Source organism: Hippocampus zosterae, chromosome 5 (genome assembly GCF_025434085.1).
Source record: "Hippocampus zosterae strain Florida chromosome 5, ASM2543408v3, whole genome shotgun sequence".
Taxonomy (NCBI): Eukaryota; Metazoa; Chordata; class Actinopteri; order Syngnathiformes; family Syngnathidae; genus Hippocampus; species Hippocampus zosterae.
This window is the reverse complement of record NC_067455.1, coordinates 7,491,800-7,517,124: the sequence shown is the minus strand read 5'-3', so window position 1 is coordinate 7,517,124 and position 25,325 is coordinate 7,491,800. Positions and strand designations below refer to the sequence as shown.

Sequence of the window (25,325 nt, the reverse complement as noted above, 5' to 3'; positions counted from 1 at the left end):
CAGCCGAGTCCTCCGTGACACTTAATTGACAACTAACAAACCACAGGACCACAGTTGGTGACCGCTGCTCGACACTTGACTTTTGAAGTAATAATAATATAAATGATATATAAAATATAATATATATAAATAGAATAATAATAAACCAACAATATTTTTTGCCAACAAAACTTGCATAAACCTTAAATTAGGAATACTATTGTAAAATAATGAACACATCTAGACAAAATAAATTGTACCCTTTATTTCAATACAAAACAAATATAGTCAGCAAGAACCATAAAACACATTAGAAATTATTGAAAACATTCATAGAAAAATCTCTAATCTATATAGTTTTTGTTCAAGAGCTCCCTTTGGCACATCGAGGCTTCCCGTTTAGCTTGTTACTGAAATGCTAAACTATGCTAAATTCATCTTTATGTCAACTGAGCTTCATATTTTCGTGACCTTTGCTTTTCCCATACACTGCTACTGTTCGGGTGTGATTATCCGCTACAGTTATTTTGGCAGTGTGAGAGGATAAAAAACAATTCTTTTTACAACAAAAAACGAAACTGGACAAGGTGCAGCTGTTCTAATAACTAGCCTAAAATGTCATGACAGGTATTAATTGTCATATTCCTCCATAAAACATTTGAACTTTCTTCCAAAAAAGCCTGCAAATAAGTTATATAAAAATAGTCAATTACGACAGCAACACTGTACAAGGCGTCGATGCCGGCGGTAGTATCCCAGATTCCGAGGTAGTGTCTGAAGTGTAACCAAAATGAATTTGTTGATGACAATGATTCGTTCGACTGGATTGCGTGTGGAAAAGACACTGGCAAATGAATACAAGTGGAAAAGGTTTTACATAAAAGAAAGCGCCATTGGATTCCTGTGTGAAACTGCCTCCTGTAAATACTTCTCCATTTGTCCGACCCAACAATGTCCTGATTTGCTGGGTTTTGTGTGAAAGATACTGGTGAATGAATACTGTGTTGCTCCAATGCGCTAAATTCCTGGCAATGTTCCTCTTTCTACATTAAAGAAAAAACAAAACAATTGGAAAACGTTTGGGCAAATTTTGCCAGGTCTCTGTGTGAAAGAAGTTCTGATAAAAGGGAAGATTTTCACATGACTAATAATCTGATTGGGGAAACCTGACCTAAAAGTGTACACAGTTGCAGCACTGTTCCACTTTGCTGGGGCCTGTGAAACACGGAGTAGAATAAATTCTGTCACAACACTTTCCGCAATATCCTACCTTATCTATCCTATATCAGGTGGATAAACGACACATAATATATCACATTTTTTACTGGGAATTTTGTACCCCCAACCCCCCAAAAAGGCTACAACTACAAAAAAAATAATAATTAATAATAAAATTAAAAATAAGGCTTCCATCGGTAAACGGGCACGTTCAAAAGCAAAAGACGTCGGGTGCCGTTATCTGGCATCTTTGGCCACTTTGAGGACTTTGTAGATGTGATTGGCGAAGACGGTGGTGAAGTGTGGCCGTGAGTTCCTGGACATGTGCGTGCACAGAGGAATTTTACCCACATTCTGCGGGTCCTCCACGTCCCAGATCTCCGGCATGCTGCAGCCGGGCCTTGTGGAATGTGAAAAAGAGGGTCAGCTTCATATTGTTGCTATTATGAGTCTTGGCTATTCATCCCCAAAAAAGCGAATATAATATTTTATGTTTTATCCGCTGCTTTGAAAATATTGTTCATTCTCAAACATTGGCGACACCTAGTTTATGAAACGCGTTCCAAGTATGAAAATGATACGATATGGCGATTTCATCACAGCCCTACTGTTAAGTGGTGTATCATACCCGGTTCTCCTGGTACACCAAGAATCTTCCAGAACAAAAAAGTCGACTGCCAGCTTGTTCAGGTTGCTCTTCACAGTCTCTGCAGACATGCGGCTATACATGGAGTACACCAGCTTGGTTCTCTCCCTGGAGAACACAACACGACACAGTCATCAGCATCAGAGTCCAATCGCATGACTACTGGTGGTCGTGTGACTCTCCCATTGACCTCAGACCAGCATCTTCGTAGTGGGGATGGTTAACGATGGGTCGACCCGTGGACAGTTTCACACTGGCCATTGTGGGCATTGCACCCGCAAACACAGCACCTGCGTCACATAACACACGCCAAAAAAGTGAATGCGACAGACATGTACACCGTTATGCGTGCGCTCTACCAAGTTATGCATGCGTGTTGTGTTGACCGAGTGTGCGCTGGAACTGAAAAGTTAAAAATCAGGAAAATCACAATGTTTGTGGAACTATAAGCCTGGCGAGGCAGCAAAACAATCTCTGGTGCGCTCGAAAACTCAAAGGTCGCATTTCGGTGCAGAGGTCAATATTCTGAAAGGCTTCTCTATCAAATCTTTTACTCATTCATTTATCTCCACACAGACAAAAGGACGGCACAGTGGTTAGCATGTCGGCTACCCATGTGAGGATAAGCGTATTTTAAAAAATGGACGGATGGACGGACAGACAAAGGGAGACTTTCACAATAGTATTTGTGTCATGAGAGCGAATATATCCCTCACCGGGGAGAGTGTTGTCCTGTATCCAGTTCAGCAGCTCCTCCTGCGGCATGTTGCTAAACTCCCCAATGATGCTCCACTGGGCCTTCAGGTTGGCCACCCCCTTTACCGCCATGAGGGCCAACACGAGGAACACGGCGGCCCGATGTTTGGCCCTGTCCTTGATCCAGCCCATTAACTGAGGAGAACACAGAGAGGCTCAGTTACGTTAGAATGAGACCACGGCGACGCAGCCGTCAAAAGCCACCTGTCTGGAGCAGATCAGCGAGGCCATGATGCACATGTGCGGCGTGAGGAAGAGCTTCAGCCGCATGATGAGGACGGCCAGCACACTGAATGCCAACAGCTGCAGGCTGTGATACACCATCTGCAGGAGCGCACAGGAAACAGTCACCATAAAATCATCTCCAGTAGTTCGACACAGCGGTATCTTGACTTACAAGTTTATACTTAGTTCCAGGACCATGCTGGGAACTCAAATGACTTTTCTCAAATCAATTTTCCCCACTGAAGTGAATCGAAATCGTGTTCCTGTTCCTGCCACCACCTGCCTCCCCCCAAAAAATTTGAATGTTTTTTCTTCTATAATTACATGTTAGTAAAACAAACAGAACAAAGTAATGTCCAAATTTTATCGAACGTAAAGAATTGTTTTGGCATCATGATGACACGCTTTAATCAAATGGACGTTGTGACATTCCTTTTGGGTTCGAAATGACACTTACAGAATTACTTTGAGTAACGGTCAGGTTGAGGACTCCGAAGCGGATCTAAAGTGCGACCTTAATTAAACTATCGTATGTTGAGTGTAAAACTTCTTTTGCATATTGCTCATGTTTCCTCCCTTGATGAAATATGAATATAATTTGCAAGTTGCCCTGTTGTTATCCTTACTTGTAAAATCTAAAACTTTCGAGCGAGCGTTCGGCGCCATGTTTCTTGCCAGCTGTGCCAATCAATCAAACTACGCAACATGCGTGGTGACTTTATTCACCCGGCTTGGAACGGATCAGGGAAGAATGGCAAACCACGCAAAGGAATTGAAACTCTCGGAATCTGTTTTCAACAAGAACCGGTTCATCATTCCTCATCGCAATATGCACCAAAGGACATAATATAGAATGTGGAAAGGAACAAGGAGGAATATTTCTCACCTCTCCTTTAGTGACAACTTCACACCTAAAACGGAGAAGAGATGCCGAGTTATGGCAATATTGTGTGCGCCATGTGTAATGTCAACAATGTGTAAGTTGTGCGTAATACATTTGTGCTTAAAGAGTTGGTTTTCTTGTACATCTACTGAGTTCTGCGATGTGCGTGTCCGTTTTTCTGTAGTGTTTTGAGAGTATAGTTTGTGTTTTCAATATACAGTACTGTGTCCTTTGTGTGAAAATACAAATCATAAATAATACAAATAATGGTAATATACAAAAATACAAAGGGAAGAATTGATCGATTTTTGTTATTTAGTGGATTTTTTTTTTATTGTCATTTTCACCATTTACTGTTTCCAAATTCCTGCAAACCTGGAAAGCTGTACCAAGTGAACTGTCAGGTAAGTGCACAGTGACATCATCTCACCTCACAGCTTCCTCATTTTTATGATCTTTATTTTGTTCAGGCGCTTTGCCTCCATCCCTCAGGTAGCGGATAACATCCTGCATAATCTGGAAAAGACAACAAAAAAAAAAAGATCAGGTTGTGCATTTTATGTTCGCATCGCAAAAAAAAAAAAAATCAGCTTACCGTCTTTGCGATCAGAGCCACCAGCAACACGGTGACGGGCAGCAGCAGCGTTTTCAGGTAGCGTTCAGGAGTCTGGTGGGGAGAGAAAGAGGTGGCACCAGCGCATAAGGCATGCACCGACTTCAATCTCACCTCCCACTCCATGAAGTTGAACTCTGCAGCACACGTGTACATGAGCGTGTGGAAGTCCTTGTAGTTGGTAAACTTGGACTTGATCAGACCACTGATGTGAGCCTTGGAAACAGAAGCATGTAAACATGCAACAGGAGTTGAAGCAACGGCAAATCAGAAGGTGTAAAAAAAAAATGAATGATAACTCCTTTAAAAAAAAGTACAGATAACAGTCACTCAGAAAAAATATTTCTAAAAAAAATGTGTCAAGGGTGAGTAACATTTAAAATGACAATAGCTTTTGAAAACCAAAAGGTCAAAGTTAAGTAGCAGCATTGTGGGACGGTGATCATCTTGATGACACCAACTCACATCATCTGAAGCACCGAGGATGGTGGACAGCAGGAATTTGAGCAGCACAGTGGACCCCATCCAAAACAAAGCCTGCATGACCTGGGGAAGACAGAAGGAAGTTCAAACTAAAGAAAAAGAGAGATTTTTGTTGCACCAACTCTGCTCTGAGGCACAAGTAAATCATCCCTACCCAGAACATTAAACCAGTTCTGAAGATCCGAGTGAAGCCATCCCTCAATGCAATAACAGCCTGAGAAAAAAAAAATTATTGCCAAGAAAACATCGATTTAGACATAATCATCCAGACTCAACTCACCCAGATTGAGACGAGCGAGGAGGCGTAAAAGGACGTGAGCAGCATGGCATTGCCAAACATAAACACAAAGCAGAAGACCAGTGCGACCTGCAGTTTGCGGAAACAAAAGAGACGAGGCTGCCCGTGAGCACGATCCTTCAGCAATGATGCCCAAACAGGTCAAGTGTCATCAACCACTTGGGAATAAATACAATCATGGTGTTTAGCTGGGAGACGTCTGTCTCTACCTCAGTACTCCTTAGCATTTTGTGGCAAAATATGATAATACACTGAAAGCACGCAACTCTAAATTCGGACTTGCATGTGTACTGTAGAAACCCACAAACGATGAACCGCAATATAGCAAGTGAAGACCGCGATCAGAGAGTAAAACTCCATCATACCATGTGAGTGAGCAACAACAACTGCATCTTGGCCGCACTGAGGTAACCCAGGATGTAGGACGCAAACAGGGAGGCCACCTAAAAAAAAAAAGAAGGGGGGGGGGATTTAAACCCTGGCAATCGTGTTTATTTGATGTTTTGTTCCTTGTGTCTGCCTTGCGCTTTACCTGAGTGAGCAGCACAAACTGGGCAAACTGCCATGGCAGCATGAAGCACAATGTGGAGATTCCCAGAGCGACCAGTGCCATCCTGCTCGGGTTCCGGGTCCTGATGATAGGGGGGTGATGAAAACAGTGGGGGGGGAGACCAAGTTGAGCAGACACCCACTGTACACTGAATTAAGTACACAATTGAATGTGATCCATAAAAGCGACATCAGAAACGCTTTTAATTCCCCCCCCCAAAAAAATGTTAACGTGTCAAACAGTGATGCTGTTCTACTCCAGTCCTGTAGGTGTCACTAACAGGCGTTACAAAATGCATTCCAACTTCAACGCAATCCTCTCGGCTGCATACATTGTGTGACATAACCGAAAATGCGTACCTCAAGATGAATGTGAGTAACAGCATTTGCAGGACCAGGAAGGGGTAGGCAAAGCTTTCCCTCAAAGGAGGAGTCCACATCACACGTGTGCTCTGACACGAGCACGCAAAAGGTGAAAGATTAGCCGTTTGTTTTTTTTTTTTAAACGCCGTTAAATATTTTAACAGCGTGCGCCCACCTCGCCGTGATTGAAGAAGAAACACAGGGTGGTCACGACACCACCCAGTCGGCTGCCACTAGAAAGAAAACACAATTGGCCTCATTTACTCAAGGTTGGTCTGGAAAAAATAGCACAAAAAATTGTACATCAAAATAGCCTTGAAATGAACGCGAAAACTATTAAGAGACGATGCAAATAGATGAATTTAGCACATGGAATCTAATTCATCAAACCTGAGAAAAATTACACTGGCTGATTTGCGTTTTTATGGGGTGTGCTCGAAAGGGAGCCCAAACAGAGTACGGATCTTCTCCGGTCGTGTGAACATTTTTAAAATTCCCGTTTTAGTATCTGTATTCAGTTATTTCATGCAGGAACAGTATCCAAGTCAGAATTTTGGTATCGTGACATCACTAGCGCAGCAATCTTCGTACTTTGTAGCGCACCCGTTAACACATCCGCTCACAGGGCATGCAGCAAAACAGTCGCAAAGAGAGGTCATCTGCATCTTGAGTCGATTATATTGGTGGATCAATAAGCAACAACACGTCTTCACAGAGCCAAACTGGAAAGACTACCTGAGGTAAGCGCCGTACAGGAAAAACAGGCTCATCATCGCCCCGTTCAGCAAGAACACGCATGTCACGTAGAAATAAGCTGGGTCTCCCAAGCCTGGCGTACAGACACACAATGTCAAGTGGACGAAAATGAAAAAGGCATTTTGAAAACTGTCGAGAGATTGACATCAAATGTCTAGAAAAGCACCATTTGTGTTCACCACCAGACAACTTAGAAAAAACAAACAAACTCAAAATAAAATTTCTTTCGGTGCAGTCAAAGTCAGCAAGATTACGGCACAGGAAGAGGATTTTTTTTTTAACCATTCGAGTTATGTTATTGCTAGAAGTACGATAGCATTCAATTGGATAGGACTGATACTGTACATTCTTCCAAATTAATAAAATGAATCTCATTTTTCCCCCCGTAAGTCGATTTAATTGGTTTAACAGCAGTGGACGATAAGTCAAGGAAGAAACCATATTTGGGGATCAATGCAAGGCTTCAAAATGGCTCTTCGGAGTCGGCAGAATACAGTGATTTCTCCTCAACAAAATAAGTTTTAAAAAAAATAACCATGTAGCTTGGCAAAATAATTTAAAATGTAATGAAACAGAGAGCATCTGCATTTTTTTAATAAGAGTTTTTTAACTCAATGTTGCAATAATGTTTTGTATACTACGAACAAGCCGGCATAAGTATGAAGCGTTTTCGTTGAATTCATGATTTTATTGTTTAAAAAATATTCTTCTGTTCATCCTATTTGTGTCCTTATGAAGCACTTTGAAGAGCACTTTTAAGGTTTATGGTTTTACTTTTGGGCAATCGTTAAATTAATTCATATTTTGACGTTCCAAACAGTTCTATAGGTTCCAAGAATTCCGGGTCCCTCCGTACAAATCATTAACTTGACCTCATTTTGGATTTGGATGTTTGCCTCTCTCCGAACTTACTGTTGCATCACATATCTGTAAACGTTGACGAATCAATAAGTGAACCATCTCGAAACAAAGTGTTTGTGCGCCATTTTCATTTTGGAGGACTTCAATCAGAGCTTCTCTTTGTCTGACCAATCAACCGCGGTGGGTGCCCTCACTGTGTGTGATGTTATGAGCAAGAGGGCACAGGGTCTCCACGGCGACCGCCACTACCTTCACAACTGTCCACGGGTGTCAGGAATTCTCCTCTGTTGATGGACCAGCACATCTTGGTAGGAACGCCAAAGTAGCCCATGACAGCCGTGTACACCCGGTACCAGCTGGCGAGAACCACCTGGAGAACACACACACAGCTCTGGCTTCACGCGGAATTTTGTGCATCTCAGACGTCGCCTTGGTCTCTCAAGCTTGTGTTCAAAATGTGGACAAAATGTTCTGCTCATCCGCAACTCCAAAATATTGACAGGAAATATTGGCCTTTACAAAATGACAACAGCTTCAAAATGTGGAATTAAAAGTCCCCCACCATAAAAAGTACCTCTGGGTAAAGATTAAACCTCTTGAGGGTGTTTATGACCAGTGGGTACTCGGTCAGCCGGTCGTTCATGATCATGTGGAGGCCCTGCAGGAAGGAAGGCGCCTCAATGATGGTCTTGTAGTACGAGTAGTACAAGCCCTGTAATCCAGAAACAAGACAGAAAAAGTGAAGCAATTAAAAAGGCTTCACACATAGACTGAGGGATGGTTATGAAACCAGGAAGAGGAAGTTAAAGCCGACTTTTAACTCCTCCATCGGTACCTAAAGATGCTGTGAATTGCAAGAAACCAACTACATAGTGGCCCTTAGAAAATAAATCAGAAATGCATGTGCAGTAGTGTCCCATTGGACAGGTTGGCCGATGTTACCCAAACATCAGTTTGCCATACCCATACGTTTCCAGAGTCTAATGGCCACCATTGAGCACATCTTGTCATTGTATGGGCTAAAGGTAACTTGTATTAATCTGGTGATGTCTGAGTAAATTTTGTAATAAAACATTTATGCAAGTCTCCCATTTACAGATGTGTCTATAGATTATTTTGGCTGCCTCCACAGTGTGTGATTGAGCCATTTTGAAATAATTTACATCGCGCACACACGCACACGCTCTAGAAAGCTTGTTATCACCATTTCTGTCCGGAAAGCCATTTCCTTCTCCAGGGTGGACAAGTGTGAGAAGTGCCTGTCATTTTCAAAGAGCTGTGTGACATGATACCTGTAAGTGGAGAGTAATAATAATAGACATTAGCCAGGGAAGGTCAGATTAAATGACAGAGACATCAGGAGACGGACTCATGCACCTTATGTCAGAGAACATTCCCAAGTCAGGCAATTTAGATGCTGCTCTGAATTCATGACAATTCAGTTACCGGTACTTAAAGTGTCTCGCATACAGACAAGCTTTAAAAATGGACAGGGACAGGGTTTGCCTCATGGGCCATTGTCCTGCATGCTTTATAGACGTGTCCTTCTTGCAAAACAACTGATTCAAATGATCAGGAATCCTGAATGAAGGCAGTCAACGTTGGCCAAGTGTTTCAAACTCTCGGAGAATTAGGAGACATTTTTTATCGAGAATATGTCTGTTGAGGCCCAGTCCTGGAAGCTTTGTGACACAACTAGATTTAATGCCCTTTACCAATTTTAACTGTACAGCTTTCAACCGCGTTGTGTTTGTATTGAATCGTTAAATGTATTTAAAAGAGCAGAAAACCAATTACCATTGAACACGGCACTCGTTATTAGACATTGTTTACAACTCACCAGTGGAGATATCCGCTTAGAGCAGCTGTGGGCACACATAAATACATTTTAAGGGGGAATTATATGAGCAAAAAACACACACGCTTTCAAATGGCAAATCAATTTCCAATTAGTGGTGGCTAACGCTCGAAAGCTAGCATAGACAGGTGAGCTAACGTTAGCGCGGATGTTGATGTACGGTAGATAACAAGTTTGTCATCCGCACATTTAGCCCAGGTTTGGGGGTCCAAATCGAAGCGACCGACGCTAGCTTACCGAGGAGAAGCGTGAATCCCAAACCGGCCGCTGCGGAATGGGTGAGCCCCAGCTTGTGGCGGATGCCCGATAGCCCGTTCGCGGTTTTGGCATCCCTGCCAGCGGCGGCTCGCTTGGCGCCGGTTTTGCCACCAGTAGAAGCGAGCGGGGGACTCTTTTCGCTTTTGTCGCTCTTGCCAGTCTGCTTTCGGCTTTTGGCCGCCATGGATAGCTGCTGCAGGAGAAGGAAGCGGCGAGCGAAAGATGAGCGGCCACACAGCAGCGCAGCGTGCCTCCTCCTAAGATCAGGTCCTGGAGAAGCTTTCACTTTTATGCTACAATGGTAGGGAGGTTGGTCCAAATATCGATAATATGACATCGATGTTGGTATTAAATGTGATCGATATCAATGTTTTGTGATCGATATGTGTGTAGAAATATGTCCTGTGCGCATTTTTAATTTTTAATAAAATATAATTTATTTTTTAATAAAAAGGGCAAACTATCGAATAATGAAAATTAATTCAGATTTACCAAATTCATACCAAGCCATTTTTATGGTTAAAAAAGGATCGGTACCTATCTTGATTATACCAGCAGGTGACTATTTGGTATCAGACCGAGGACAAATCGCGATCGCATTTTCGCCGTGCGATTTGATAACACGCAATTTTGGTGAAATTCTGCCCCTAAGTGAGCATGTCGGGTAACTACAGACAGGTCGACTGTTTACGCCACGCGTGGCAGGAAGCTCCACTTCCTCCTAACACGGCACTCAATTCCCCGATGGACCCTCATCAAAAGTCTCTCAGCATCTCCCGCCATCATTTTCTTCCTTCTGATTATCAAACCACAAGTCTACTTAAAATAGGTGGCAAAAGTACTCACGTGCTGTACATCAGAAGAAAGACACTTATTTAGAAAACACTGGTAAAAGTACAAATACTGATTAAATTCCCAAGAGTTAAAAAACAACTAGTTTTTACATGTTGGACACAAAGAATTTGTCATATTCATTTGTCTACCTGTGCAAAAATCAATATATTCCAAGAAACGTATGTATGACATTTTTAAAAAATCTGTGGGTGTAAAAAAAATCAACACAACACACCCCTGTTCGAATTATGTTTGTCGCCAGTAATGACATAGACCAAAATCAATCACTTTCAAACTTTTTGCACGGCGATTGTGACTGATAAAATTGAGTTGAACTAAAAAAAAAATTTTTCATGAAGCGAAGTAAAAATAAACAACTGGAATAGACGGACGGATGAGCTATTGTGGTTCCGCAAGTGTCTTCTAAGGGGATGTTGCCGTGTTCAGAATAACCTAATGGCATTCAAATGCATGTTAAATAAGAGTCAGCACACATGCACCACCATTTAAGTGCCTACTGATGTACTCCAAATAAAGTTCAGACGTTCTTTTAGGCTGCCTGCCATTTTTAGTCACATCTTATGACACAAGCCATGGTGCCCATGCATAGAGCTTTCACAGTAACAAAGACGTTGGTGTTCAAAAGGTATGACTCAGGGGGATGGTTGCAAAATGTTTTTTTTCCTTTTAAGAGTGGGTCTGAAATATTTCCCCTGCAAGAAATGGGTATTCACTGTGAACTTCTCACTGTACCTTGAGCATAACACGGTGGCATTATTAGTTATGACTTTTGTGTTGTCATGCTTTTGCCCTTTTGAACTTAAGATTTCTGAATGGCTCACTTCAAGCTCTCTCTTAGCAGTGTTCCTGTGCTCCCCGGGGGCTGATAGCTTCCTCTTCTGCTGGGAAATACGACGACACGCTCACACTCAGTGACTGAGCAGTGACAGGAGAGAAAGCTGATGTAAACAACATTGAGGACACTGCAAAACATGTTTTGCTCCCCTCACTTGTCGCAGCCTACTGTGCTCCTCCACATAGAGTGGGCAGAGGAGGTATTTATAGGCTCATAATGAACATGTGTCTGCCAACACCACGTTGCTCACGCTCACACACGTGGAGAAAGCATTGGACCGACTCACTTTCAATGAGGTTTCAGTCACAACAAGGAGTTCCCGGAATTCAACAAGACAACAAGTTTGGAAAAACAAAGAGTGTGTTTATTAAGACAACCCCCCCCAAAAACGGCCCTGAATACTCAGGCTCATTATAATGATACTTCGGTACGAAGCAGTTGTGCATTTTTCTGTACACGGAGCACAAATACAAAACAAACACACACACATACAAAAAAAAAACACAACAGAACTCCTCATCGGAATTCCCCAAAAGTGAAGAGCACCACAAAAGTGTTGTCATGTGACCATTGACCACACACCCCCTCCTTTTACAAGCAAACAAACAGACCCAAGTAATAGTAAGCCCTGTGGGAAATGGCCTTGCTTTCACATACCCGCACCCCAACCCCCACTGTCCTGCATATTTGCCCACCGGGATCCCCTTTCAGAGGACACCTAGAGGCTTCCAACCACAAAGAGACTTTTTGTTGTCACATAGCTTGGTGTAGGAAAAAAAAAATCGCTTCCGCTACTCCTCATAAGGAACACAGATGAGTTTGAGCCTATCCCAGGGAAACATCCTGGACTGGTTGCCAGCCAATGGACAATTTAATAATCTTCAATTAACTTTTTAAAAGTTTGGGGGAATGTGGGAGGAAACCGGAAGCAGGGATTTGAACCGCGTACCGCAAAGCTGTGAGGCAATGGTGCTAACCACGTTTTATGCTGCTGTGTAGAAAAATGCATTAGAAAATGACACGGATGGTCTGTTGTATGAGGTTTGTGATGGTGAAAGTAGCTGCTCCGAGGAGGGGAAAAAAAGTAAAGCAAGGTACACACATGCTTCTTGTCTCCTCTCCCCGAGTGTAAACAAAATGGCCACACACACAAACACTAAACCACCAAAACTCTCCTCCACGATTAAGTTCATATGTGTTTGGAGTGGATAAGGCTAGCAGTTTGTACTCCTGCCTCCAAACACGACAAACAGATGAACGGATAAGATGGGAGGAAACAAAAACAACTTGTTTACGTGTGCGGGGGCTACGTGAGTCGTCTTGAAAATGGCGTCCATTTTACCCTCAAAAATCACACACATAAAAAGCCCCGATGTGAAATTTCATTCAACTGAGAGGAAGGGGAAAGTGTAATTGAAAATGAATAAATCCCGTCTTATTTGAAGCCCCTTAGCACACCCCACCTCGACTTGAGTCGAGAAGATTTTCAAACATAAACAACGCGGCTCCTTAGCCGGGCGGCTAACTGGCGAGCTAACCACCGTCGCTGACGCAACGGAGCCAAGGTTCTGGATCAAACGAAAATTGGAAATTGGGGAAATGGGAGGAAAAAAACACAGCTACCAGTCTTGTCGAGTTTAACTTGAAAATCAACGAGAGGGCCGCGGAAGGATGGGAGCAGTGTTTGAAGCCTCGTCAGCACGGCACGTTGTCTGCTGCTTTGGGGAAGTCTCCACAGTCCGCCGTGGAGAACTGCAGTCGCCTCACGGCCTCTTTGATCAGGTTGCCCGAAAGGATGAGCTCCTGGAGCAGGCGGTGCGGGTCGTCCTCTTCGGCGTGCAGCCTCTTTTTGTTCCACGGTTTGAATTGGTCCCACTCCTGGTCGCTCGAGCCGGGGATGTGGTAAGGACTCGCCCGGCTACTGCCGCGGTTCCGCAGTCGCATGCAGCACCCTTGCCGCTTTGGAACAGGCGCGCCCGCGGCGGTTGTACCTCCTACTCCGCCGCCGCCGACGACGACGACCCCCGCCGGGTTGATCACGCTCCCCACGCCGGTGGTGAGTTCGTGCAAGCAGGCCGTCTTCTTCGGGTGGCCGCCGCTATTGTTGTGGAGCTGCAGCGCCTCGCCGATTCTAGTCACCAGCGCGTCCACCTCTTTGGAGCCGACGGTGACGGACTGCTCCAGGAAGATGTAGTTTTCCTTTCGACAGGGCATCGTGAAGGCCAGTGGGTTAGTTGATGTTGTGGTCGGGGATTGAATGAAAGAGGCACCGCTCCTCGCAGCGATCCTCCGTCCTCGCTCTCGCCACGCCGCCAACCTCAAACAGGCTCTGTTGATTTGTAAACAATGGGTGACGTGTAAAGAGGAACATACCAAGTCTTCAGCCGAGGAGGCGATGGTTTGGTGTTTTGAAACAAAACCACCAGTCTCGAGTGTAAAAAAATATGTGATACTTTAATAAACACATTAATGTCGATAACGTATTTAAAACGATTTAATACTATTAACAGTATCGGCCTGACGATTTACTAGTGTGCTGATACTTTTGGAACTCCCTAACCGCTCTCTTGCTTTTTGGACTCTTCTCGCCAAATGCATGTTACATAACTCCTAACTGCTTGTCCGGATAAATCAAACAAATCACGTTTTTGATGAAACGAGGAAGAGCAGCAAACCGTTAACGTAAACGTTCGGCTTTTATAGTTTTTTGCATTACGAGGAAGGGCATATTAAATCACAGTGCCGTTTTGTGGAATAGCTCCCTCATGTTAACCAAAAACAAACAAATTGGAGGTTTGTAAAAACGTCTTAAAGGGATCATTCGGACGTGTTAATTCAACGTTTTTTCAAGCACTTTCAGTGCATCCTGTGTAAAAAACATATAATTTTCGAAAAGCAATCCTTCAATTGTTTCTACCAAAACAAACCAAGTGGTCTGTAAAAAGATGTGTTGTGGACGTACGTGTGTTGGTATGAGACCTCTTGTATTAAAAAAAACGGCCCTGGAACAAAGGGTGCCAAACGCAAGGCCAAGCGTACCACACTACTAATTAATACAGACATATAACAGATGTAAAATTCTTAGTTCATTAAGATGTCCAACAAATGTGGTATCCACGTGGTCCAGAGATTTACTCCTTCATATTGCACAGTCTGTATGTGTGAAGTTGTTTGACAATGAGAGAGACGAACATGACTGGAGTCTCCACTGAGCAGTATGATGGTGCCGGGATGCTGAAATTTAAATTTCGTCATCACAATGCATCTGATGTCAGTTGCATTGACTGCAGGATGAAGTTGAAATGCAAACAAACAATAGCAGTTTTCTAAAAGCTGTTTGTTTGTGCACCGGGGAGTAACAAATACAGAAGGAATGGTTTGAATCTTCTGTCCCGTGTTTTTTTAACATGCATTTGAATCAAACTTTGGGAAGTCGATGGGGTAAGAAAATCACCCTTTTGCATTCAATTTTCCCTCTTTTTTTACCACTAGCAATAACCTATTAACCCAAATGTTGTTTTTATAATAACATCCTCATGAGAATAAAATAAGCCAAATGGTCTGTAAAAAAAGGTGTCTTTCAGGTGACATCATGTGGACCGGTGTTGTTATTGTCCATTTCTTCTATGCATTTTCTTAACTTCAATGCTTATGTTTGGATATTTTCACATCGTGCGCAAGATTAAATGAAAAGTTCCAAATTTAATTTGGAGTAAATAATGTCCTCACTTGGACCAAAAAAAAAAATTTTAGGTGACAACATTTGAAAATTTATTTGACGGTTGTCAACATGCACTTGAATGCATCCCATAACACAAATCATATCAAGGTGTTGATTAAATAATGTTTAGAGTTATTCTGAGGACAAAATGGTGGAATTTCCCTACCAGGACAATAATGTCAAACTTGTAGATGAGGAAGTAAATGTGTGCCTGTCTTCACTTGAAATTTTGAAAATGGCCCTCATCGAGTATTTGTGAGTGCATGGTTGCAGTGCATCGTCAGCGTGGCACACAGAATGTAAATGCTGACAATAGGCGTGTGTGTGTGTGTGTGTGTGTGTGTGTGTGTGTGTGTGTGTGTGTGTGTGAGTGTGTGTGTGGCTTAGGGAGGACATGGTGTTCATTTGTGCTTTCTGAGAAACACCACAGCTAAACCTGATGCTCCAGTCAATGAGAGCCCTCATCACCATATAAGGAGCTCCCACAGCTGCCAACACGTGGCGCCACGAGCCAATCAGGAGAGCCGCTGACTCAAACTTCCTGTGTGGCTCAAAGGCAAGTGCCACTTGCCAAGTGGCAAGTAAGACGATAGTGTGGGTTGGAGAGTGGAACTGTGAGTGAAGACGCAGTTGGGAGTGGTACCAAAAAATGTTGGAAATGAAAAGCAGTGCCAGCAACTGCCTGAAGACAATTACTGTATACTCAAAGCGGCCTGGTCACGTTTTTAGTTAACCCTCGAACACAACACAACTTTTACACGCATGAGGAAGTAAAAGCCAAATTTACTTTTTGACTTACTGGAAGTGTTGACGCAACAAAAGTTTTCAACAGATCAAAAGACAACAAAGAGTTGTAGGACCCAGGAACTAACTAAAACATTTGTTAATTGCTCTCAGAGGGAAAGTTTAATGTAGGCATTTGTCAGTTAGTGGGGCAGCTAGGCATTTATGCCGGGGGTTTTGGGTGGGGCGTATTTGCCCAAAAGTATTTTTGGAATCATAATTAACAATATTATTGCCAAAGTACAATCGACGTCAAGTGAAAATGTAGTTTAAAACCAACATAGAACATTTGAACCGAGAGACTGTGTAAAGATAATAGTTAGCATAGCTCTTTGGATGCACACAATGTTCAAGTGAGCGATACATCTTGGGTGCCGATTACTGTAATGCGAAGAGCCATCACTTGATGCATACCTCTGAAAATGTAAATTTTCTCAAATTACTTTCAGTGATGTTTTTTTATTATGTGTTCTTCATTGTGAATGATCTACATTTATGTGAGGACAAAAGTTACGGCATCGCAATTATTAGGATTCAGATCAATATGAATTTTTTTTTTAACTGCCAGTGTTTACATTTTCAAATGATTACTTTTACAACATTCCTAGAAAATCACAATGTCACATCACCGGGGAGCTATTTTTAGAACAAGCCCGCAAGCTACTCTTATGGTCCTGGGGACTCACCATTGCACGATTCTCTATTGGGAACTTGTTTACAACCTAAACATGGGACATGCTCAGCTTTGTGGTGCGAGAATAACGTTGGAGTCTAGGTGAACACAAATTGTTGACTTTGTCAAAGTGTGAACAAACGTGCCGATGGCGTAAGACAACTTACCTTTAAAGAGATGACACACCCAGCAAATATTTGGGGCACGGTGCCTATTAAAGCTTCGCGGCATGTTATAACGTCACAAAAACAACAAACGCGAACCTCTGTACTTTCTGTACTATTTGCGTCATGTGGCAAGTCCTTTTTTTTAGGTGACGCATGCCAAGAAAGGATAAACGATTTGTTTCCAAATTCATATATAGATATAGCAAAAAACAGTTTTTCACCATTTCAGTTTTTTGGGGCCGTTGCTAAACAGGTGCTTAGTGACCTACTTTGGAGTCCAGTATGAGTCACCTCTCGCCCTACAACATAAGGACTTAACCATGTTCATTTCCATCAGCGGTTGTCCGATGCAGTTTTCCAACTGGTTGTGGCAACATCCAGAAAATGCGCCTTACCTTTGACTAGTCCAAACAAGTTTTTGCCTGGCTCAGGAAATGTGTTGTTTATGTCTGATAGTAGTTAGCATGGCAGCTTTAGAGCGCCTCATTGTTGGCTGTGAGAAAGGCGGAAGAGGAAGAATGGAGGATTTTTTTTTTCTGTCATTTTATTTTTTGGGGCGTACTCACACCGACACCGTTTGGTCTGCTCTGCTGCAAATGGAATTGGGTTAATTTTTTACGGTGGTCCGGACCTTATATGCCGGTCTGGATACACACAAGAAATCCTGGTGCAGACTAAACAACCAGACGAATTCCCCACTTTTTGAGGGTCCAAACTGACTCGGTGCGGCTAACTATTGGTCTGAATAATGCAGAGCCGCATCGAACATTTGTGCCTTTTTTGGGCTTAAGAGGCCACCGTAGCCCGGCATCGTTCGAAATATTAGCCCGTAGTGCATGCTGCTCATAATATATCCTTTATTTGTCCCACGCTGGGGAAATTTACAGCCTCCAGCAGCAAGAATGTAGGTAGAAAGAAGAAAGAAGAAAGAAGAAAGAAGAAAAAAAAATCAACAAACACCGTTCAATTAAGTGCAATATAAACAAAAAATGGATAAATCGCTGTGCTATCTACAATTGTCTTTCACATCATTTAATTATTATTATTATTATTATTATTAATAATATGTGATCCTTCATCTTTTGTTAAGCAAAATAATATTGATTGTCAAAAGCAGGTCATTCAAATCACGAGGCAGCTCAAATTTTGCGACGCAATTTTTCTCAATTTTGGAACAGACTCGGCAAATGCGCGCAGTAACCCGCAGGAGCGTTTACTGTTTGTGTTTTGACCCACAACATGCTGGTAGCAATGAAACAAAAGCCGAAGGATCACGTAGTGATCAGCATTCACTACGGGGTAATATTTTGAATAATGCCGGGCTACGGTGGCATAATAACAGCAGAAACATACCGAACAAGAATGCAGCACGTGGGAATTGTTTTTCTCCACTTCCAGGGGAAAAAAAAAACAGTTTTCCCGGAGAGAATGACAACAACATCAAAACATTCACGAGTGAGATCAAAGGTTAAACCAAAATCTGCAATCGAGCATGTTTTTGTCTTGTTTGCTCCGCACTGTTGCTGTCCATCTGTTAGCGGGATTATACCCCAAACATAGCCGGATCATTCCCGCCGCACGTGTTTGGATGGACTGCACTTGTGTTCATTTATAGTGGCAGATGTCGAATGAATTATAACTCGACGATCAAGTGTGTGGCAATAGACTGAGAGCTAGTTGGCGACTTGCGAGGTGAGTCGGGGATGAGAAACTGCCAAAAAGGAAAACACAAAAATAATCGTTGCTCGCTCATTCGCAGGTCACACAGTTCACACATTGGAAAGAAACAAGCGCAGGAAATGATGTCGCAAAAGCAGCTGGAGCCGGTTGCTGTTTTTATTGTCACATACTCGCCCATCTGTAATGTTTGTGTTTGCTTTCATTCTGATAAAACAATAGGAGAGGATATGTGAGCAATGAGCACAAGCGCCGCCAACAGAATGATTACGATCCACTACGGAGACGTGCCCGGCGAGCAGAGGAATGTACCGGAACTGGAGAAGAAAAGCCTGTTGCCTGTTTGTTGCCATCACGCCTTTTGCCGTGAAGTAAAAAAAAAAAAAAAAGACGTGAGTCATCATTCAAAGTGTGTTCAACCTTCCGTTTTAAAGAGGATGTGAAGCTGGTGTTTTGGAGAAGAATGTACTTCCTCGTTCTGTTTGTTGATTTGGAAGAGAAAGAAATGAGGCGATTGTCTATTTACAATCTCTACACTTCTGTACCAGAGAAGTGGATTGTAAAAATGATTCATACACACCATAAAGTGATAAAGGTCATCACCACCTGCATATTTGTTGACACAGCAACATTAAGTTAGCAATTAGATTGTATTAATTAGTTAAACCAAACACAGTGGGAACTCTATTTACGAAATTAATTGGTTCTGGATGAAATTTCGTAGCCGGGAAATTTTGTAAGTAGAGACGCATGTAAAATGTCCTAATTCGTTCCATCAAAGGTAAAACGTTTTGAAACGTGTCGCAAGGACAACATTCCAACTGCTCAAACTGGAACTCATGTATTTATACATCAGGAGCATTAAAATACTACTAAGGAGCTGCGGTAAAGTTGAAATGTGAGCCGTTGCTGGATACCGCTTGAGATGCATGAGTAATTACAACCCGAGCGCACATGGAGGATAAAAAAAAACAAAAACATGTTGATGACTTTATGGAGATTCCTTATCGATGACCTGATGGGGTGGGTACAAATGCCTCAGACCTCACACATTGACTCAGAGATGAAGTTGATCACTGCTTGGACATTATTGACTCCATGCACACCATCAAGTCATTGCGCATTTTGCTTAAAAAAACATACAACAAGTGTTTTTTTTTTGTGTGGAAATTGTCAGACAATAAACAAATGGTTGATAAAGGCTTGTGCCCCAAATTTAAAAAAAAAAACCCTCTCCGAGCCAAAAAAGTAAAAAATAAAACAAAACAAAACAAGTAAATATGGGGATATTTAATTTCATTTAATCCACACAAAATTGTGATTAAATATTGGACTAGTCAGTTTATTTATTCTCTTAAAAATATGATTAAATTATTTTCAATTGTACCTTTGATAAATTCCTTTTATCCAACTTCATTTAAATAGAATTCAAGCGTATATCATTCATATAAATTGGTAATTTAATTTGATGTAATTTTTTTTACTACTCTGGTGAATAAATGATCATGATATTAATTGGAGTTTATTAAAAGAAACTAGGGTGGCCCGCTGGTCGACTGGTTAGCGCGTTGACCTCACAGTGCAGAGGTGCAGGGTTCGATTTTGGCACCGGCCTTCCTGTAATGAATTTGCATGTTCTCCCTGTGCCTGCATGGGTTTTCTCCGGGTGCTCCGGTTTCCTCCCACATTCCAAAAACATGCGTGGCAGGTTAATGGAACGCTGATTTTGTGAACATAAATGGTTCTTTGTCTATATGTGCCCTGCGATTGGTTGGCAAGCAGTTCAGGGTGTACCCCGCCTACTGCCCAAAGACAGCTGGGATAGGCTTCGGCACGCATCAGAAAATTGATGGATATTATAAGAAAAAATTTAAATGAGAATACATTATTATTTAATGGTTAAATTAAACTGCTTTACACACTTTACATACCCTAAACACATTTTTCCTTTATTAGTTATTTTATTTTACCTGAACAATAAATGACCTGGCCCATGTGTCCCTTATAAAAAACAGTACAAAGGTTTGCCCATCCTTTCAACAGTCATAAAAACATTCCAAAAACACTGGCCTTTTTTTCCTCTCACCCCCAAAGTTAAATATTTAAAGCTTTGCGATTAGCCGAACAATTCCAAAGCGCTCCTTGTTGATGTCGGCAAACATTTGCCTTTGTGGCTGTGCTCCCGTCTGGAAACATAAACAAGAGGATCAACTTTGATAGCAGTTGGCGGGCGTCCAGACGCTCAAGTTCACGGAGTTTGTTTCCTCCATTCAGAGAGAGCAGGAGAGAGAGAGAGAGAGAGAAAGTGTAAGAGTGAGAGAGAAAGAGAGAGAGAAAGAGAAAGAGAGAGAGAGAGAGAGAGAGAGAGAGAGAGAGAGAGAGAGCATTTTTATACTCTCACTGCGGAGGAATGCGAGGCACATGGCTGCCAGTACTATGAAAGGATTTATGTGTTGCACATTTGTAAACACGCGCAGTAACGTGATCCCCGGCTGCAAGCAGTGTATTTAGAAAAAGAAGACGAAGAAGAAGAAAAATGTTTATTAATACACACAGTAGAGCGTGCGAAACGATGCAGTTGAACCCGCCTAAAGGCCACACAACTCACCGACGACCACATAAACATGGCAAAGCTAAAAGTTACATGTTACATTCGAGATCCACTGTTTAATGTGTGCCATAGGGCGCATGCTGAATGCTATGCTGTTGAACCTGCCTGAAGGCCTTGCCACCACACAAACAATGATCATCTACGATGTATGCTAGAGGATTAACTTCACAATCTAAAGGCTAAAACACATGTTATATTCTGTGTTGCTTCTTTTGTACTCTGTGCTACATGCTATATAACATATAGCATGGTGTCAGCCCAGATTAAAGCCCACGACTCATGATAGCACATTCGAACATGGCCGAGCTAAATGCTACGTGTTCATCTATAGCGGGGTCCTCCGGAGGCTCCTCCTCATGTAGCCTGCGTGGACCGCCTAAGCCGTGGCGAATTTGGACAGGCCTTCAGTTAATTTGAGCTCAGCTGCACTAAGAGCGAAATCATATCCATATGATACATTGCGTCCACACAAACACGGCTAAGCTAAATGCTAATTGATCATCTACGATGTATGCTAGAGGATTAACTTCACAGGCTAAAAGCTAAAAAACACATGTTATATTCTGTGTTGTTTCTTTTGTACTCTGTGCTACATGCTATATAACATATAGCATGGTGTTAGCCCAGATTAAAGCCCACCGACTCATGATAGCACATACGAACATGGCCGAGCTAAATGCTACGTGTTCATCTGTAGCGGGGTCCTCCGGAGGCTCTTCTTCATGTATCCTGCATGGACCGCCTAAGCCGTGGCGAATTTGGACCGGCCTTTAGTTAATTTGAGCTCAGCTGCACTGAGAGCGAAATCATATCCATATGATACATTGCATCCTATGCTATATGCATCATGGTACATGGCGTCTACTCTACATGCCACATACCATAATCTTAATGCTATGATGCAACGAGTCTTGCACACTTGATGCATCATGCTATATCTACAGTACATGCTGTATGCCACATGCTTCATGGTGTATGCTACATGCTAACCTTAGATGCGTACTGGAAGAACTGCGCGACATGCTATATCCCAACTTATGTATTCGACGTGAGATATTTTATATATTGTATGAAATATGCTACTTGCACTGTGTGCTATATAATATAACATGTATGCTATTATGCAGTATTAACAAGTGTTATATTCTACAGGCAACATGACTTTGAGCAAAATGCTATATGCTACATGCTATATTCGAAATAATTCCGTGGGCTATGTGCACTTTCTACATATTAAAAGCTTTTTGCTCTGAAACAAGTCTTGTACACTATCTGCAACATGCTATATGCTACATGCTAACACTCAGATACACACTGGGAGAACTTTTTGACCTGCCTCAAAATCTCAGCTACGCAAATCAATGATTTGTTAATTTGCCGACAACCTGGCTGCCACTCTTCAAACATCAGAGTTCACCTCGAGGTGAGACCGTTAATCATCCATGTGGGACTTTAAAATGTACATTCAACAACCAAGACACACACTCAAGTGTTTTGGCAAAGCACACTTCATGTTATATAATCCTTCAAACATGGGTTAGCATCACAAGATGCCAACAATTTATTGACCCTTGTTCCTGTTGTGACCACTACAACTGCTAGAGGTGCTGCAAGTAAAACGTATGGACAAAAGTAAAGGGACAAAGCTCATTAATTAAGCATTCAAGTGAGTTTTATCCCGCGTTCGAATGCGAGCCAAGCAAACATAAAAGGTAGTCATCCAAATCATTACCTGAGTAAGAGTAAGTATTCAATGAAAAAAAAACAACTGAAATACTAAGTAGCTTTTGATGATCTTTTAAAATCAGAGCATGACCCTCAAATGGACACGAAAAAAGAATGGAATTGTACAATTCAGATCCTGCCAAACAGTAATGTTTTAATTGAAATGGATATTCAATCTTCAGCCTTAATAGATGAACTTAAATGACCTTTCGTGGTTTCCATTGTGACACAGCATAAGGCTCACTAGGCAGGAAGCACGTAAAACACTGAAATGTGTTTTCTTAAGTTCAAAGTGGAGTTCTTGTAGGGTGAAATGTCAACATTTTAGACAGACACATATGACAGCAAAAATTCCAAATCTATTTAATGATTTTTTTTAGCAGATTTCTCTATTAGTATGTGTGATGTGATATGTCAAAGGCACAAATGACAGAATGTTGTCTCTTCTTTTACAACTCGGATGTAGCTATTTTGCAGGATCTCTGTGTGAAATTGTTTGACGGGTTCTGGTTCGATTCAGCATATTTTTTTTTTACTGGCAGATTTCTTTCAGTTAATTTCACACTGACTGGCTCCTCTTGACCCTGCGTCAGTGTTCTGTGTAAAAGGCACAGATGCTCAGCTCTGCTGCAGCTATTTTGCAGGATCTCTGTGTGAAAGAAGTCTTTTTGCCACGCAAGTTTAAGGTTTCCGACTGAGAAGCCTTTTCTTTCAATAACCCCTTTCACACTGCCCTTTCACTCTGAATTTAACGTTTTGAACACGTGCTTGGCAAGCCATAGAGTTGCTTCTTTACGACGAGGAGTCGGTATGATGCAATCAGCACCAATGTACACATCAAGTGTTACATAATACCATAACATATCTTTTGTGGGATGTTATGCACAAGTGAAGAAGACAAGCTGTGCAGAGACAATTTGATTGACCGGCCTGCTGGAGGAGGGGCGCGAGGAGCAACTTCAAATTACTGACTGTACACACACCACTCGCGAAACACCAAATTACGTAATGTTCCTTTACAACACGTGCGTGTGTGTGTGTGTGTGTGTGCGTGTGTGTGTGTGTGTGTGTATGTGTGTGTGTGTGTGAGAGAGAGGGGGGGGGAGTGCTGACTGCGTTTGTTTTTAGAGGCCAGACTGAGACGTCGTGTTTTAAACCTCATGAACCCACCTCATGATATGGTTTGCAGCTAATAATACTCACATTATATAATATTGTATATGATATTTTGATCCTCTCTGGTTTTAGGTATTGAGGACAGTCTGTAGAGTTACATACACTGCAGCCACGTCTGCACACCCTTGTTCAAGCAACCAGGTTTTTCGATCGTACTGGGGTGCAGACGTCCTCTGAATAAAGCTGCGTTCAAACGGAATCCATCTCTCGTTTTGCCGTTTCGTAAAGTAGAGCCACCCATTCAAAAACAACAATTCCCTCAATTTACAATATTATTCTTAATCATATTAAAGAAAACAATTTCACAAAATGATTGTATTTGACCTCAGTTCCATATCACCTGGCCTAAACATTTCATTTTAAAACTCAGATGTGTCCCTGTTATAACAAACGTTTGCCCTTCCTCTGATTTTGAGCGTGCGGGTATATTTCATATCTGTCCACCAGGAAGCGCACATGAGCGCACACGCAAAATAAAACTACTGTAATCCGTTTATGGTTGCAAACTTTGGAGCTTTAGTCCGGTTAAATTGTCCAGTTAGTCTCACACACACACACATACACACACTCACACACACAACACACACACGCTCAAAGCCGTAAAGTCATTTGAGTTGATAAGACGTTTTTTCTATTTCGGCTCTTACCTAAAAGGAGGAAATGAGCCGTAATCCGACTCACTTCTGTCGGTTGGCGAAGTCGGATGTGGACATCTGAACAGGTGACTGAAGTATCGCTCGCCAGCTCGGTTTCTCTGTGTTTTGCCACACCAAATTCACCAAAGCACATCTTTCAGGAATAGTTTCGCTGAAGACAACAGGGAAAAAAGGAATATATTCATTTTTCATTATCCAAAAAGCATTTACATGATGCTGTTTTTGTCTTATTTTTACAGGAATACTGAATTGTTCAATAACTTGTGAGGCCAAAACAGAAACCTTTTGAATTTCACCAGTCTTTCAGTCAGTCTTTCAGTCAGTTGTGTGCATTTCACTGATAAACACACACGTTGTCTCACTGTTTTGGCTGACCTTATCGAACAAGTACACACAGAAACAGTTAAAGATGTACAGTCACATTCCCTCCGTAGATTACATAACGCTCGAAGAACAGAAGTTTCCCATACTGGGAGTCGAACCCGGGCCACCTGGGTGAAAACCAGGAATCCTAACCGCTAGACCAGTGGTCTCCAACCACCGGGTCGCGGACTGGTACCGGTCCTTGGGTCATTTAGTACAGGGCCGCACATTAAGAACTTTCATTAATTCCGTCGTATTTATTTTGGAATACGAAAGATATTTTATTTTGAAAAACTAACGGATTCTCCGTTACTTCCGTCTGTGTCACTTGACACAC

General features: G+C 42.1%; 2 protein-coding genes across 2 annotated transcripts; both read right to left on the bottom strand.

Annotated features, from left to right (window-relative positions):
- Positions 1 to 231: 231 nt before the first annotated feature.
- On the bottom strand, positions 232 to 10,145 carry dpy19l1l (dpy-19-like 1, like (H. sapiens)). Its single transcript, XM_052066031.1, has 22 exons — positions 9,726 to 10,145; positions 9,471 to 9,495; positions 8,835 to 8,922; positions 8,205 to 8,342; positions 7,880 to 8,000; positions 6,749 to 6,842; positions 6,189 to 6,246; positions 6,011 to 6,102; positions 5,634 to 5,733; positions 5,467 to 5,544; positions 5,084 to 5,170; positions 4,958 to 5,017; positions 4,786 to 4,866; positions 4,435 to 4,536; positions 4,303 to 4,374; positions 4,138 to 4,223; positions 3,711 to 3,735; positions 2,804 to 2,923; positions 2,560 to 2,734; positions 2,034 to 2,133; positions 1,826 to 1,951; positions 232 to 1,597 (listed from the first exon to the last, which is right to left on the bottom strand). The coding sequence occupies exons 1-22, from the start codon at positions 10,081 to 10,083 to the stop codon at positions 1,435 to 1,437; spliced, it is 2,349 nt and encodes a 782-aa protein (XP_051921991.1). The 5' UTR covers positions 10,084 to 10,145; the 3' UTR covers positions 232 to 1,434.
- A 1,633-nt stretch (positions 10,146 to 11,778) lies between these two features.
- Positions 11,779 to 13,783, bottom strand: gbp (glycogen synthase kinase binding protein). Its single transcript, XM_052066051.1, has one exon. It carries the CDS (start codon positions 13,648 to 13,650, stop codon positions 13,132 to 13,134), a length of 519 nt encoding a protein of 172 aa, XP_051922011.1. The 5' UTR covers positions 13,651 to 13,783; the 3' UTR covers positions 11,779 to 13,131.
- Between the last annotated feature and the right edge of the window lie 11,542 nt (positions 13,784 to 25,325).